Source organism: Dermacentor variabilis, chromosome 1, assembly GCF_050947875.1.
Source record: "Dermacentor variabilis isolate Ectoservices chromosome 1, ASM5094787v1, whole genome shotgun sequence".
NCBI lineage: Eukaryota > Metazoa > Arthropoda > Arachnida > Ixodida > Ixodidae > Dermacentor > Dermacentor variabilis.
The window spans coordinates 189197818-189211060 of record NC_134568.1 but is presented as its reverse complement, the minus strand read 5'-3'; the positions used below and the strand labels follow the sequence as shown (position 1 = coordinate 189211060).

Sequence of the window (13243 nt, the reverse complement as noted above, 5' to 3'; positions counted from 1 at the left end):
TTCCGGGGAGTGGTCATCCGTCCTCGTGGCGCTCTTGTGACTTTTCTCCTTGGTCCGGTCCGGTGAAATTAGTCTTTGCAAGCAAGTCTCGCAACTTTTCGTCTCCTGCGTGGGAAAGTAATCACCCCAGAACAGTGCCGGACCCACAACCACAAAGCAGCGAGCAGAAGGCCACTCTCCCCCAAGACACACCCGGCTTTTAACAAAAAAGAAAACCCGCTACACCTTTTCCATTTCCTACGCGCGTCCTCCCTCCCCCCCCCCCCCTCAACACTTAAAACAGCCACTTCTTGAAAGCGTTAAGACGTGGTTATTAAAATCAGCTAACAATCGGCGTCACTTCGGAAAACATATGAACGAACGAAAAAAATGCCATGGAAACCCGGATGAGCATGAGGCTTTCGATACTCTAGGGGCAACGACTTAAACCGTCGGCATTGCCGTTAAGCTTACCCTTCTTGTAGCGATATAGCCAGCTAGCTTCTGCACCGCCCAAACTACACGAACCGCATGTTTCCAACCTATCGCAGTGGCGTACTTATCGCACGTATTGGTGCCACTGAACAGTCTGGCCATCTTCACAAGTACGTAATCACAAGCGCGCTTGCCTTGTGGTAACTATTCACAACGCGTACTTGCGTCGTAGGCAAATCTTTCATTACGCATACTCACGTTTCTTCCTTTAGTCCCTACAGGACACGTAGCTTAAACGAGCAACTAAACTTGCATAACTTACGCACTCCGCAGAACCCTTAAAAAAATTTGCGTCTGCTAATAACTCGTTCTACGCACGCTCACTAAAGAAGTCAGAATACGGCTGCCCTCAACACACACGAGCAACCCAGTCATAATTCGGCTTCCTTTCGTCCACACAGGACCGACGCTAAAGGAACTAAAAACGCTTCTCTGTGCAAATCATGCACTCACTGAAAACTTACGCGCTTAACCTTAGAAATAAGAAACGCATGAAAAGAAGAAGGTTAACTAAAACACACACGCGTTACCATAGGCCTCTCAACGATAACCTTGACACTCAGGTTACTTACACACAAAATTTGAAAGCCTATCCACTTATTAATGAACACCTTGCGATACTACATGTTTACAAAAAACCGCGTCTTTCAAATCTCGAGCTGCTCTAACAAAACACAAACAGAGCTCATACCTTACATATTGAAAGAAACTCTAGTCTCAAATTGCGAAAATTTACAAATGTTCAAAAATAAAACAAAACACTTCATTTCTACGGAAGCTCCCTTGGTCTCCCGTTTCAAACGTTTTTGACTGACTCATACTTTGAGCCGTACTCGAGGGGGTCGCGGACCGAAAGCTACTCTGGCTACGGGGGAACAACAAAAGGGCTGACTCACTATCAGCTCCCCCAAGACGTTAGAGTCCCCTGCCAATTTGCGTCCTGGCGCCCCGCTTTCATCATGACCTCGATTGACCGCGTCGCCACTCCCCACCTGGTCTCGTCTTGCCACCTTGCGCTTCTTCGTAATGCATGCTTAGCTTTGAAAAGAACGACGGAACGACGAGGAATTTAACTGCCCCGTGCCCTTTTTCCGCGTCCGTGCAGAACATGCTCCTTGGTCCCCTTTTGACCGGTGGCTCGAACGTGGTTGATGCGTCAACATCGTCCGTGACGACCGCACCTTTCTTTTCGCCGCGCCCTGCCTTTTCGCGCCTGTCGCAGTCTTTGGCTTCGCTACTTTAGCCATCTCATTCCGATCCTTACGGCGCTTCTTTCTGCGGCGCTTTCTCTTTGAATTCTCCTTGATGTCGCCTTCTGGCGCCTCGTGCTGGCCGTTACACATCTCATCGGCCCGGATCGGTCTCTTGCCAGCACAATCTGAGTGATTATCATTTAAATCGACTCTATCTTTGCCTCGACTGGCGGACAGCTCAACCGACTCTGGCACAATCCAGCAGGCTTTACTCGAGCTATGCAACTCGCGCTCTTGCGAACTGCCCTCTACTGCATTGCCCGGCTCACGCTGTGCATCGACACACAGCCCGTCGGTCTCGAGCGCTGTCTCACACGCACAGTCCGAATGATTCCTAATTAAATCATCCATCTCTAGGCTACCTAGACTGGCGGAGAGCCGCACCGATCCCTGAACAATGCAGTTGTTTTCTCGTGAGCTACGGAGCTCGCCATCCCGAGAACTACTCTCAACTGCATCGTCCAGCTGGCACCTCACTTCGGCACGCAGATCTGACTCGACATGGGTGCTCGCGTCTGTCAAGTCCGCAGTATTCTGTACCTCGCTAACGACCTCGCTACCATGAGATGCGACGCACACGCGCGGTAACTGTGCCAATTTGTTCGCAGCTGGCCTAGCTGTCTCTACAGTCCTCTGTTGGCACAGCACCTCGTCGCTCTCACTCTGGTCTTTAAAGGCCTCTGTTGTCACTAAGGCATCGTTAGCAGCTAGCCCTTTCCGTTCGCGTATGAATGGGCCGCTAATCTCACAGGCAATACTTTCCTCGTCGGCTTTTGGCGAAAGTCTGCTAGATACATTCTCATTCTTCTGCTCTGTAGTGCCTACAGAATTTTCAGATAGGCGTTGTCTTGGTTCCTTTAACTGCTGAAAATATTGTATCAGTTTTTTCAATGCCGCTACCGCTTTCTCGTGCTTTTGCTTACGTTCTTCTCTTTCCTCTTTCTCTAGGCGCTTACGCTCTTCTTTTTCCTCAAGGCGCTTACGCTCTTCTTTTTCCTTTAGGCGCTTACGCTCTTCTTTTTCCTCTAGGCGCTTACGCTCTTCTTTTTCCTCTTTCTCTTTAATGCTCTCTAGGCATTCCGTCAGTTCCTCGTCGTCTGCCCCGTCGCTTCGATCGCCTCAATGATCTCCGGCTTTCTCTTTGATTCGGCAATTTGGAGGCCCAACTCTTTGGCCAAGCTCAAGAATTCCGGCTTCTTTAGTGCCTTCAAGTTCATGGCTGACCTTAGTGCTGCTAAACCTTCACTCTATACAATCTTGACGTACTCAAACTTCCATCAACGGTTTAAAAAAAATTCACTGCTATGTACTTTCCAAAAAATACGTAAAAGCCAAGTGATATCTCAGTGAAGAAAAGCCGTGCACTCACCATATGCAGTCATGATCCAGACACCTTCCTTCCGAACGTTGTCGCCAGGACGAAGAGGCTACGATCTCGTAGTTGTCGTCCAAGTTGAGGTCTCCAGGATTCCGTATCCCACCGCTGCCACCAGTTTGTTGCACTTCAGGGGCGATCCCACCGTTAGCAACCAGTTTGTTGCGTTTGTAGGCGATCCCACCGCTAGCAACCTGTTTCTTGCGTACTCGAGGGTAGCGTACCGTACTGCTGCCGAGAAGTAGCGGCGCCTGCCTATCGAAGCTCGACCGACATTACTTATTGGGTAGCGTGGCGTTGTCGGCGGGCTGCACGCATCCGGTAGATCATGGCGACCAAGCAGGGTCGAGACGAGTTGCTAGTGCGAAACTTGCACGGTTTATTCAAAGGTAGTTGAAAGAAAATAAGAAAAGCATGAAGTATGAAGTCTCAAGTATGAAGTATCAAGTACATTTCGGAGCCCCTTAAATAGGCTCTCTACAAGTGTGGGCGGGATCTTGCTTCCGTTGATGTCACGTGACAGGCACAGAGAGAGGGCCCCTCCTCCTGCATTACCGAGCACGGGAGAAGAAGTCAGCCCTCTTTTCGAAGAATCCTGGTAGATGGCCCTTTGTGCGCAAGCTGACTGACGCTGACCCTCGCAGAAGAAGTCAGCCCTCTTTTCGACGAATCCTGGTAGAAGGCCCTTTGTGCGCAAGCTGACTGACGCTCGTGGGCTCCGGCCCAGAGGGTAGGGGGAATGACCTGTCGCCCGTGGGTTCCGTCCCAGAGGGTAGGGGGAATGACCTGTCGCCCGTGGGCTCCGTCCCAGAGGGTAGGGTGAATGACCTGTCGCCCGTGGGCTCCGACCAAGTAGAGGCTAGGGGGATGACGTATCGCCCGTGGTGTCCGACGCCAACCCTAACAACATATCCCAGAATGCGGATCCCCAAGTATCAACTTACAGCACTTGCAAACCAAAACCTTTGTGAATTCACGTGACCTTTAGTCGCATGCAAACCTGAACCTGTTGACAAATAAATCTGACCCAGCACAGGTTAATATAGATAAGGCGGGCGAATTAACGTTATAAATAGCAGTCCTCTCTCAGTCAAAACTCATTTAGCGCTCAAGGCACTGAAATATGAAATGTCAGTTTAGACAAGATAGCACACGATTTTTTCACAGCTGATGCCGTCCAGCTACACCGGTAGGCCAACCATCTGTTTGAAACTATGAGTGCAGGTTTGTACATTTATGAAGAGCGAGCGAATTTATTAACAAGACAGCACAGGGAGATCGTTTTCACCGAGTGAAGGAGACACTAGCAATACGCGACGATGACAAGACAAAAGAATGCGTAAGTGCAACAAGTATATACGACACGGTGATCCTATTTAAGCCGCGAGCTCAAGCTTCGCCTTAGGCAGTTGCAGCAAGGGCGACGTGCTGCCTCGCGCGCCATCTTGTAATGCCGCGCGTACAGAGAGTCCACAATTTCTCTCGGCTATTGCTCCGGAACGCCAAATGGCACACCTCACTCCGCATTTCGGACACTCGGTAAACGTTTATGCGACGCTAACCTGCCAAAAAATAAAGAGGTAGGACATTCGTGGTAGCAACCAGGGCTCATTCTTCTCGCCTTATTTCAGCCCTTTTCTCTTTGACCCTCGAGGCGCGACCAGTGCACGAGTGTGTATAGGCAAGGCAGATTCGAAGCGGAGCGTCAGGCTTTCTCTGGGCTGCCGTCGTGCGCACCTACCGCTTAGCAAGCCGCCAGTGATGTAGAGGACGGCGCTGTGCTGCAGCAGGGCCATGTTCTCCTCCACCCACTCGGTGGAGCCCATGAGGCTGCCCTCCTCGCTGTAGAAGAGCGCGAACATGAGGCTTCGCCGGGGCGTCCAGCGGTGGCTCTTGTGCATATGGCAGAACACCTTGCTCTGCACCAGCATCTCGGCCACCGACAGAAGCGGGTGCGCAGAGCCGCGGGTGTCGTCGTGCGTCTGGCTGCCGATCATGACGAACCGGTCTGCGCGCACAGTGCGCCACGCGTGCACATTGGCCGCTGCAGCCGCTCAGAGAAACAGGCCTCGAAACTGCGACCGCTATCGGTTCGATCGCGGTAATAGGACCCACAACTGCTTATTTAGTGTGGCGCTGTCAGTGATACGCCGTAACGCATGATGTCGCGGTTTCTCCTTGTTCTTACACTGCAGTGCTCATACGTCACAGCCGGACAGGCGCGACTCTCTGGGCTCTTGACGACGGTATAACGCTAGTTTAGTGACAAAGCCAAGCGGTCTGCCTTGCAATGCACCCGCAGCTCGCACATTAACCCCATGCGAAAGCGGACCCCGTTGAGTGCACACACGAATACGTCGAGCGACATTATGGGTACTCGCTTCGTCGAGCTTCATTACAAGCGTTTCTGCTGAAAATTTCTGTGCACACCATGTACACGCGTATAGACGACAGGTTAAAATGTCAGCTCAAAGGATGCATGAACATCCCCCTTGTTTCGCGTGTTTTTCTGAGCTATGCCGATCAAGCACGTTTTTCGACGCAAATGACTAATATGACACCCATTCTAATATCAATATCTTTGCCAAACGGTAGCAATGTGATTGCAGCGGCGCGAACAAAGGAAAATATTCGTAGGGACGGCTGAAATTGTTAAAAAGTGTTCTGCAGAAAACGTTTCGCTATAAAATACTTGTCAAAAGCTATGGCCTCTCGCTCTCCCCAAATTTCTCAACCTCGACAATACGAAGTTAACCTACCGACATATAAATAAATAAATAAATAAATAAATAAATAAATAAATAAATAAATAAATAAATGTGTCCAACTTCGTAGATACTCGCAATTTCGCATACCTGGTTCCACTTTGCCTCTGATGATGCCAATAACATTGTAGAAGTGCTGTTCCGTCATCATGTTGTGTACCTCCACCTGCAATCTGAACGTCAATGTTTTTTATATCACTCCATCCGTCTATGCGGACAGTGGGGAGAAGGGATAATCATTATTCCGTTATTCCATCATTGTCGTCCCACACTCGTCATGCCGTCTTCGTAACAACTTATTCGCTCAGATGGCTATTTCACGAGGTCGAGTTCTCGGATACACTTGGCTTACAAAACCTCAGCAAAACAGAACCCTTGAGCTGTAAATGTACCTAACTGGTTATCTGCTACGATCTTGCTTCCTAGCGAGTTCATCCCAGGAATCATGTCAATTAATCCTAACGAATTGCATGAAACACTTGTTCTGGAAGGTTTAGTGACTCACCTTAAACGTATATTTAATTTCATTTATTTACCCTAAGGGTCCACAATCTGGGCATTGCGCAAGGGGCTAACTAAGTATATCTTGACAGAACTAATATCAGCATCAAAGCTAGTAATACTTTATTTGATGTGCTGGAAGATAAAGGAGCTACTTCAAGTTACTGCACAAATGTCGGCATATCATATCGACCGCAATTAAAGACGAAGACAGGGGAAGAGAACACAAAACGATGACACGGGCGGTAACACCAACTAGGCGAAACTCAAGTTCTTCTCGTGCACAAATGTAACTGTTGTGTTACATGTTTTTCATTAAGAAAAAAAAAAAAGAGCCACAGGTTTCGCTGTATGAAAACGATCAAAAGCTGTAAAGGCATCCAGGTGCTTTCTCTTATGATAGTACGGAAGACGAAAGCTGCGTGGAGTGAAGAGGTGCTGGCGCTTTGAGTTTGCCGTTAAACGCGGTAAATTTCTGGCGATTGTGGATCTCTCATTTTCACAGGGAAGTACGTTTCGCGCGTTCTGGCCGCCTAAGCTACAGCTTCGGAGTGCTGCATGTAAGAGGAACGCGCGTCAACCGCGACAAGCTTACTGGAGTGCTGACGTAGCGTTGACGAAGCATGGTATTCCGAGCATGGGGTCCCAGCTGTCGGGGCACGCCGTGCCGTCCAGTTCCCTGCGAGTAGAGAGAGTGATGAGCACTCCATGAGCACGACTTTCGGGGTGCCTCAACGCTTCGAATCCGTAAGTGCAGCAACAGATGGACATAGCGCAGGACATGACAACACGAAAAGAAAACGCGGAGCGGTTTGTGTTTCTCGTTTCCTCACTGTTCTTATCTGTTGCTGTGCTCATCTGTTGTTGTTCCTCATTGTCCCCAGCACTTGCACGAATTCGTACGCGAGCCTAGCGGGTGCCCATGGGAGTCCTGGGGAAAATGGCGTCGCCACGTGTAGCGCATGTATTGAAATGATAGTGAGGGTTAGTTCACGTTGGTAGAAGCTTGGTACATACTACGCCTCTCACAAGTTGTCGTTGCATGTGTGCATAAGCGCCTGCGTATGCTTTCAAGATGTATGCGTACACAACAGATGGCTTTTTCACAATATCAGTCTTTATGAGGCGAAGCCCGCTTCACAAACTCTCTTGGTTTTGCAATGTTAGACAATGCTAAAAGGTTCCGCCGCGTTCTGAAGAAACATCCAATGTGCGCGCGTGCGCGCGCGCATGTGTGTGTGTGTGTGTGTGTGTGTGTGTGTGTGTGTGTGTGTGTGTGTGTGTGTGTGTGTGTGTGTGTGTGTGCGTGCGTGCGTGTGTGTTTGCGTCTGTCTGTGTGTGCGTGTGTGTTTCAGCAGCGCTCAATTGGCAGCACTCGTATGTCGTTAGCAGCCATGTGAATAAGCCGCGCACTTTCCTTAACTCAATAACTATTAGCAGAGCACAAAAGAAATGAGTTGTGCAAATACTAGTTTCTTCGTCGCGCGCAGCAAACTGAAACTAATATTTCGCTTCCAAGTGTGTTTTAAACCTAGTAGCCTAAAACCCTAATCAATACAAGATGACGTGAAGAGAGTGGCAGAAGCAAGACCACGTTCGACACCTAATGAAGCGCATCAGTATCAGTAGAGCGAGTTAGTAGTAAAATTGTCGAGATAACAGCAATAATATTCTTGCATTAGGTGCAAAAAAATATGCATCGTTAAAGAAACAATCAGCGTGGCAAGAGCTCCACTAGTCCTGGCATTTCTGGTCATTTCGTAGTCCTCAGGTGGAATTGTAATACCGTTGTTCTGGTTGGCCTTCTTCTTTCAACAATGAAAACACACCTTGGGCATTCCTATATAATTTTAATAGCCACCCGGCACGCAGCTCCTACAGGCATGATGAACGTCACACTTCGTGCTTATGGAAACACAAAAAAAGTCGCAGTGTCGACCGAAAATCGAAGCATTGATAGCGATAACAAGGCATTAAACAACTACACGAAGTAAGGTTCGTGAGATTATTGGTCATATATATTGCAGTAAACATTCACTTGCTAATAAATTAACAAGCATAGTGTCACGCGCGCACATACATATATGAGTAGATCTCACTCTATGACCGCGCATACACTGTCTGTCACCACGCTGGTATGATGAAGAGTGCAAGAAGAGAGGAGCTAACACTTGTGTTGCCTGTCGCTTCAACGAGTCTCCTAAACTTGAGATTATGCGACCTCATGTACTCGGTGTAGGGAAATACAGCGCACATGCTGCTACCAGCCGTCTCATCTCGCCAAATGTTTGCACCAGCCGGAGACTACCTCCAAAATAAAGCACGCCGGGGGGAGGAGGTGTGCACTGAGGCATCCTTGCGCGCGCTGTTGGTCACGCGCTCGCGTGGTCCGCAAACTTATGCGGTCGACTGTACCTACACGTAACAACTATGAGCGCTTAGGCCTTCTCTCATCGAAGTGTTGCTCGTGCGCGACTCGAGTCCACGTGCATCCCGCGGCCGGTAGTGATTCCCCCCCCTCCCCCCTCTGTCTCGTACGCACAGTGATTTACCGGGTTTCTCAGAGACTTTTCGAGAATGCTAGAGTCGGTTCTTCTCGGATACTAGGCCAGCGTTTCTTTACAAGTGAGCCAGATCAAATGTTCCATGATTAAGCCCTTCAATCCCACGCGCAACGCACTTCAGCGAGCATCTAAGGGAGTCGTTTGGTGCTGCAATAACGGCATTCTAGTGGAATTCTAAGGTGCTTCTTTTACGGCTTCACGCGCTACAAAAATACAGAATCAACGACACAACTCCGGCTGAACGCTGATCCTTTGGTGCGGCTATCAGAAATAAATAATTAAATAAATAAATAAATAAATAAATAAATAAATAAATAGAAAAATGAATAAGGAAGCAAAAAGAAAGAAAGAAAGAAAGAAAGAAAGAAAGAAAGAAAGAAAGAAAGAAAGAAAGAAAGAACAACAACGGTTTCTTTTCTCTGTTTTGGCCGGTCAGAGAAATACGAGAAAGATACACTGATGACGACGACTGTGTCAATGATGATACGCCTCTCCGGCTGCCCCTGGTCAGTGAGTATATAGCGAAAAGAGTAAAACAATTTCTATCACAAAAGAAAAAGATCAATACATGACGCCCTGCTGTGAGTCGCTTGTCTCCTCTCCTGACGCTCCCTTCTTGCTTTCTCCTAAACATGCTCATGCTGAAAACTTGCGTTCAACTAGCCCGGACGTGGACAATTCTTAGTTCTCGACTGTTCTCTTTCACCCTTCGTTCCCCTTCCAGGCTGTCAAATGATAAAAACTACTGACAAAAGTCATCCCAGATCATTAGGTAAGTAAAAAAAAAAAAAAAAGAAACAAGAAATTCTCAAATGTTGATATGAGGCTCCAAAAATTTGCAGTTCTTCAGGAGGGTAAATTTGAACACGCAATAATTTTACTAGCGATATATCTTTCAAATTTTATTGGACTTACTTGAAATCGCAGAATGAAATGCGTGAGGTATGCTCTATCTTTTATTGTCTGATTTTCTTCGAGAGAAACGAAACGTCTTTTCTTTTTTTTCGTGTGAAACCAAACTGACGGTCGTGCATTGTGGCTTTTAACAGCAGTTCAACTAAAAGCTGCCCTTGTGAAGAGAAATTTTTAACAGTGACTCACTTCAGGATGCTTCTTGCATCATCATAGCTGATCTGCTGTGCAACAGTCTGCGCCATCTCGACATCGTCGACAGTGCTGCGATAGAGTGAATCTGCGAAATAGAAAAGACCAAGCGGGTTTCTTACTAAAGATCACGCGACACTGCATATTGCCAGCTAATAAAAAAAAAAAATCAGCGCCGCAATTAAGTTCTCCAAACGCTCGGAAACTGCATTGGTGCGCGGCAAGCATGGCGTCGCAGATGCACCCCCACTGGACAAACAAGGCATGTTTACACTAAATTATGTGAGCAAGTGATTCCGCTTTTTAAAATTAAGTGATAAGCGTTCTGCTGTTAATTGCATGGTCCATATCACTTATTATCATTTCATGTAAAATCTTTGAACACGCGTTCTTTTTTTATCACCTTGCCGTCTTTGGTTTTCGAAGAACCATACACATGCAAAACGCAGATAATATCCTCCTCCCACAAATTCAATGTTATTATTGACAAATCATCACTAGCTGACTATAATTTTAGACTTTTTAAAGCCTTCGACAAGGTTTGTCACCAGCGTCTGCTATACGAGGTGATAACTTTTAAGTTTTTAATTAAACTTACTAAGTTACCAAGTAAGTAAAACTTACTAAGTAAGTAAGTTTTTAAGTAAGTTTTTTAGTAAGTTTGTAGTAATATTGAAAAAGCGCCTGTGGCAGCACAATTCTTGTTCTTGAGCTGGATTACAAGAAGAGGCGGACATTAGTAGGACGAGAAATCGAAACACATATTCAACGAACTGACAGAAATTCACAATTAACTGTTTATTCAATTACTTGATGGCACATATTGCAGTCTACAAATTGTAGCCAGTGAGTTGGCCAGGCGTATGCACTTGAAATGAATTCCCAGGAGGACACCAGTTACTACAGTCTAGCCCGGTTATAACGAAGCCACTTATATCGAAATAGCGGTTATAACGAAGGGATTTCAATTTCACATTCCCATTTTTGCATATTCAATACATTTTGGGTCCGGCTTTAACGAAGTAAATAAGAGCGCGTCAGCGGATATAACGAAGAGATCTAATACCAACCGAAAAATAATCTGTCAATCAACACATTTTTGCGTCCGTAAGGCGATTTTTTCCGCGAAAATAAGAGCAAAATTCGGCTGACGGCGTCCTTTCGTGGCGTCGTCTGCTCTCCCGCGGAGCGGAAGGTTGCTTCACTGCATCGCATGGCACGCCGGTCTCGTGTTGCGAGACCGGCGTTGGAATTCCGCTAGCGACTTGAACCTTGTGCCTGCGGGTCTAAGCCACATGGACTTCGTTTTCGCCGACGATGACCTTGTTGCCACCGAGGACTTCACGACTGACGAAGTTGCCGGGAGTGTCATGGAAGAGACCTTGGCGGACAGCGCCTCCGACAGCGAATGCGACGATGCTAGTTGTGCCCCTGAGCCGGTTACCTCCGCAGCGGCCATCGCAGCTGTTGACACGTTACGGATGTACCTCGGGATTCCGGAGTTCGACCAGATCTTTGGTTCGCAGTTGGGTGGTATGGAAGCCGCAATCATGAAGTCCGCACTCGCGAAACGTGTTCAGGGGACGCTGGATCACTTCTTTCAGCGGCAATAAATCGGTATGCCCATGTTTGCATTTTTTTTCTCATAGTCCACATATTACGAAATAGCGGATATAGCGAAGTGATTTCCGATTCCCGCCGACGACTTCGTTATAATCGGGCTAGACTGTATTTACCAAAGTGTGGGACGAAATACACGGGCCTTACTGTAGTGCTTGTGCTTCAACGCATATAAGAGCGCACCCGCCGTGGCTGCTTATAACGGCTAGGGCGTTACGCTACTAAGCGCCAGGTCACGGAATCAAACCCCGGCCACGTCGGCCGAATTTCGACGGGGGGCGAAATGCAAGAACGCTCGTACGCCGCGCATTGAGCGCACGTTAAGGATACCCAGGTGGTCAAAATTAATCCGGAGTCCCTCGCTCCGGAGTTGTTGTTGTTCTTGCATAAAAGAGTGCTTTGTTAAAAAAAAGGAAGTGGAACAGCAGCGCATTTTTAGGGCGAGTTTGAAGGCGCATATCTTCAAACTGGTGCCCTCCTGGAAATTTATTACAAGTGGATATACCCTGCAAACTCACCAGCTACAATTCGTAAATTGCAATATGTGCTGTAAAGTAATTAATCAAGAAGTTCATTAGTGAAATTTTGTTAATTCGCTGATTATGTGTTTTGATTTCTGTTGCAAGTAATGTACGACTCTCTGATTAATACAGCTCGAGGAGTAGAATTATGTTACCTCTAAAAATTCCGTAAAACTTGGGGAGTATCACCCGGTATAAACTTAGCCTGCTTGACATTTGACATGAAAATTTTAACTTGGCTAGAATGCTTTCGCTACTGCCGCTCTCAGCTTGTCTCGTCCAATGATTCCAACTCTAAGCCCTGTGCGGTACGTACATTCTTATGTACTGCAAATCCTTGTGTACCGCAGGGCTCTGTACATGATTCACTTGCGTTTCTTGTTTATACCGGGTGTTTCTACGAAGGCTACAGAAAATTTCTAAAAATAGAGCACTCAACATAAAAGTGCGGCTTCTTACAAAGTACATTATTGGGAATGGTGGACATCTGTAAACAAGTTTACTGTTCTCATTTTCTCGCTGATTAGGTAAATACACTCAATAATCTAGTTAACTGGTGTAGTTACGCGGCTCCTGACAATGTAAAGTTTGTAGCTACTCATGAGGTGGTCTCATATCACCTTTGATATCGCGCAAGAAGCCTTTCCCCTAGGCCCTGCATCACGAGAGTTTCTCGATTTTTCGCTGAGAAACTGAAACTGCATGAGCGTTTGAGGAGCGCAGAAAACCGCGTGGACAAAGAAACGTTAGCGGTCTGCGCCACACGAGACGAACCATGTTCTTTGTTTGGACATGACTGATTATGGCTCCCGGCGTACCCTTGGCTTTCGTCGGCAGTGCATAACATTGGCAATCACATACAATTACCAAGCTAGGTGTTAACCTTAAACGATCTTAAAAGGTCGCGATTATCACTTTGACGGTAGCGGCAAGTACGCACGAAAAGAAAAGCGAAAAAAAAAAGCGAACAAAGGAGTTCATATTTTACCTACAAAAAAAATTCACGCAAAAGGTCATCTGGCAATTGTCTAAGTATTCGTAAGCATTGTGTCACTTGTTCATCTCT

At 47.1% G+C, this 13243-nt stretch overlaps 1 protein-coding gene across 1 annotated transcript in view; it reads right to left on the bottom strand.

The window, feature by feature from the left end:
• Positions 1-4210: 4210 nt before the first annotated feature.
• Positions 4211-13243, bottom strand: part of LOC142591812 (glutamate carboxypeptidase 2-like) — a 32378-nt gene continuing 23345 nt past the window's right edge. Inside the window, exons 6-10 of the mRNA XM_075703961.1 lie at positions 10034-10124; positions 6964-7047; positions 5958-6040; positions 4844-5110; positions 4211-4218 (exon numbers count right to left, since the gene is read on the bottom strand). Coding sequence (XP_075560076.1) covers positions 4211-4218; positions 4844-5110; positions 5958-6040; positions 6964-7047; positions 10034-10124 — 533 coding nt within the window. The remainder of the gene's footprint in view (positions 4219-4843; positions 5111-5957; positions 6041-6963; positions 7048-10033; positions 10125-13243) is intronic.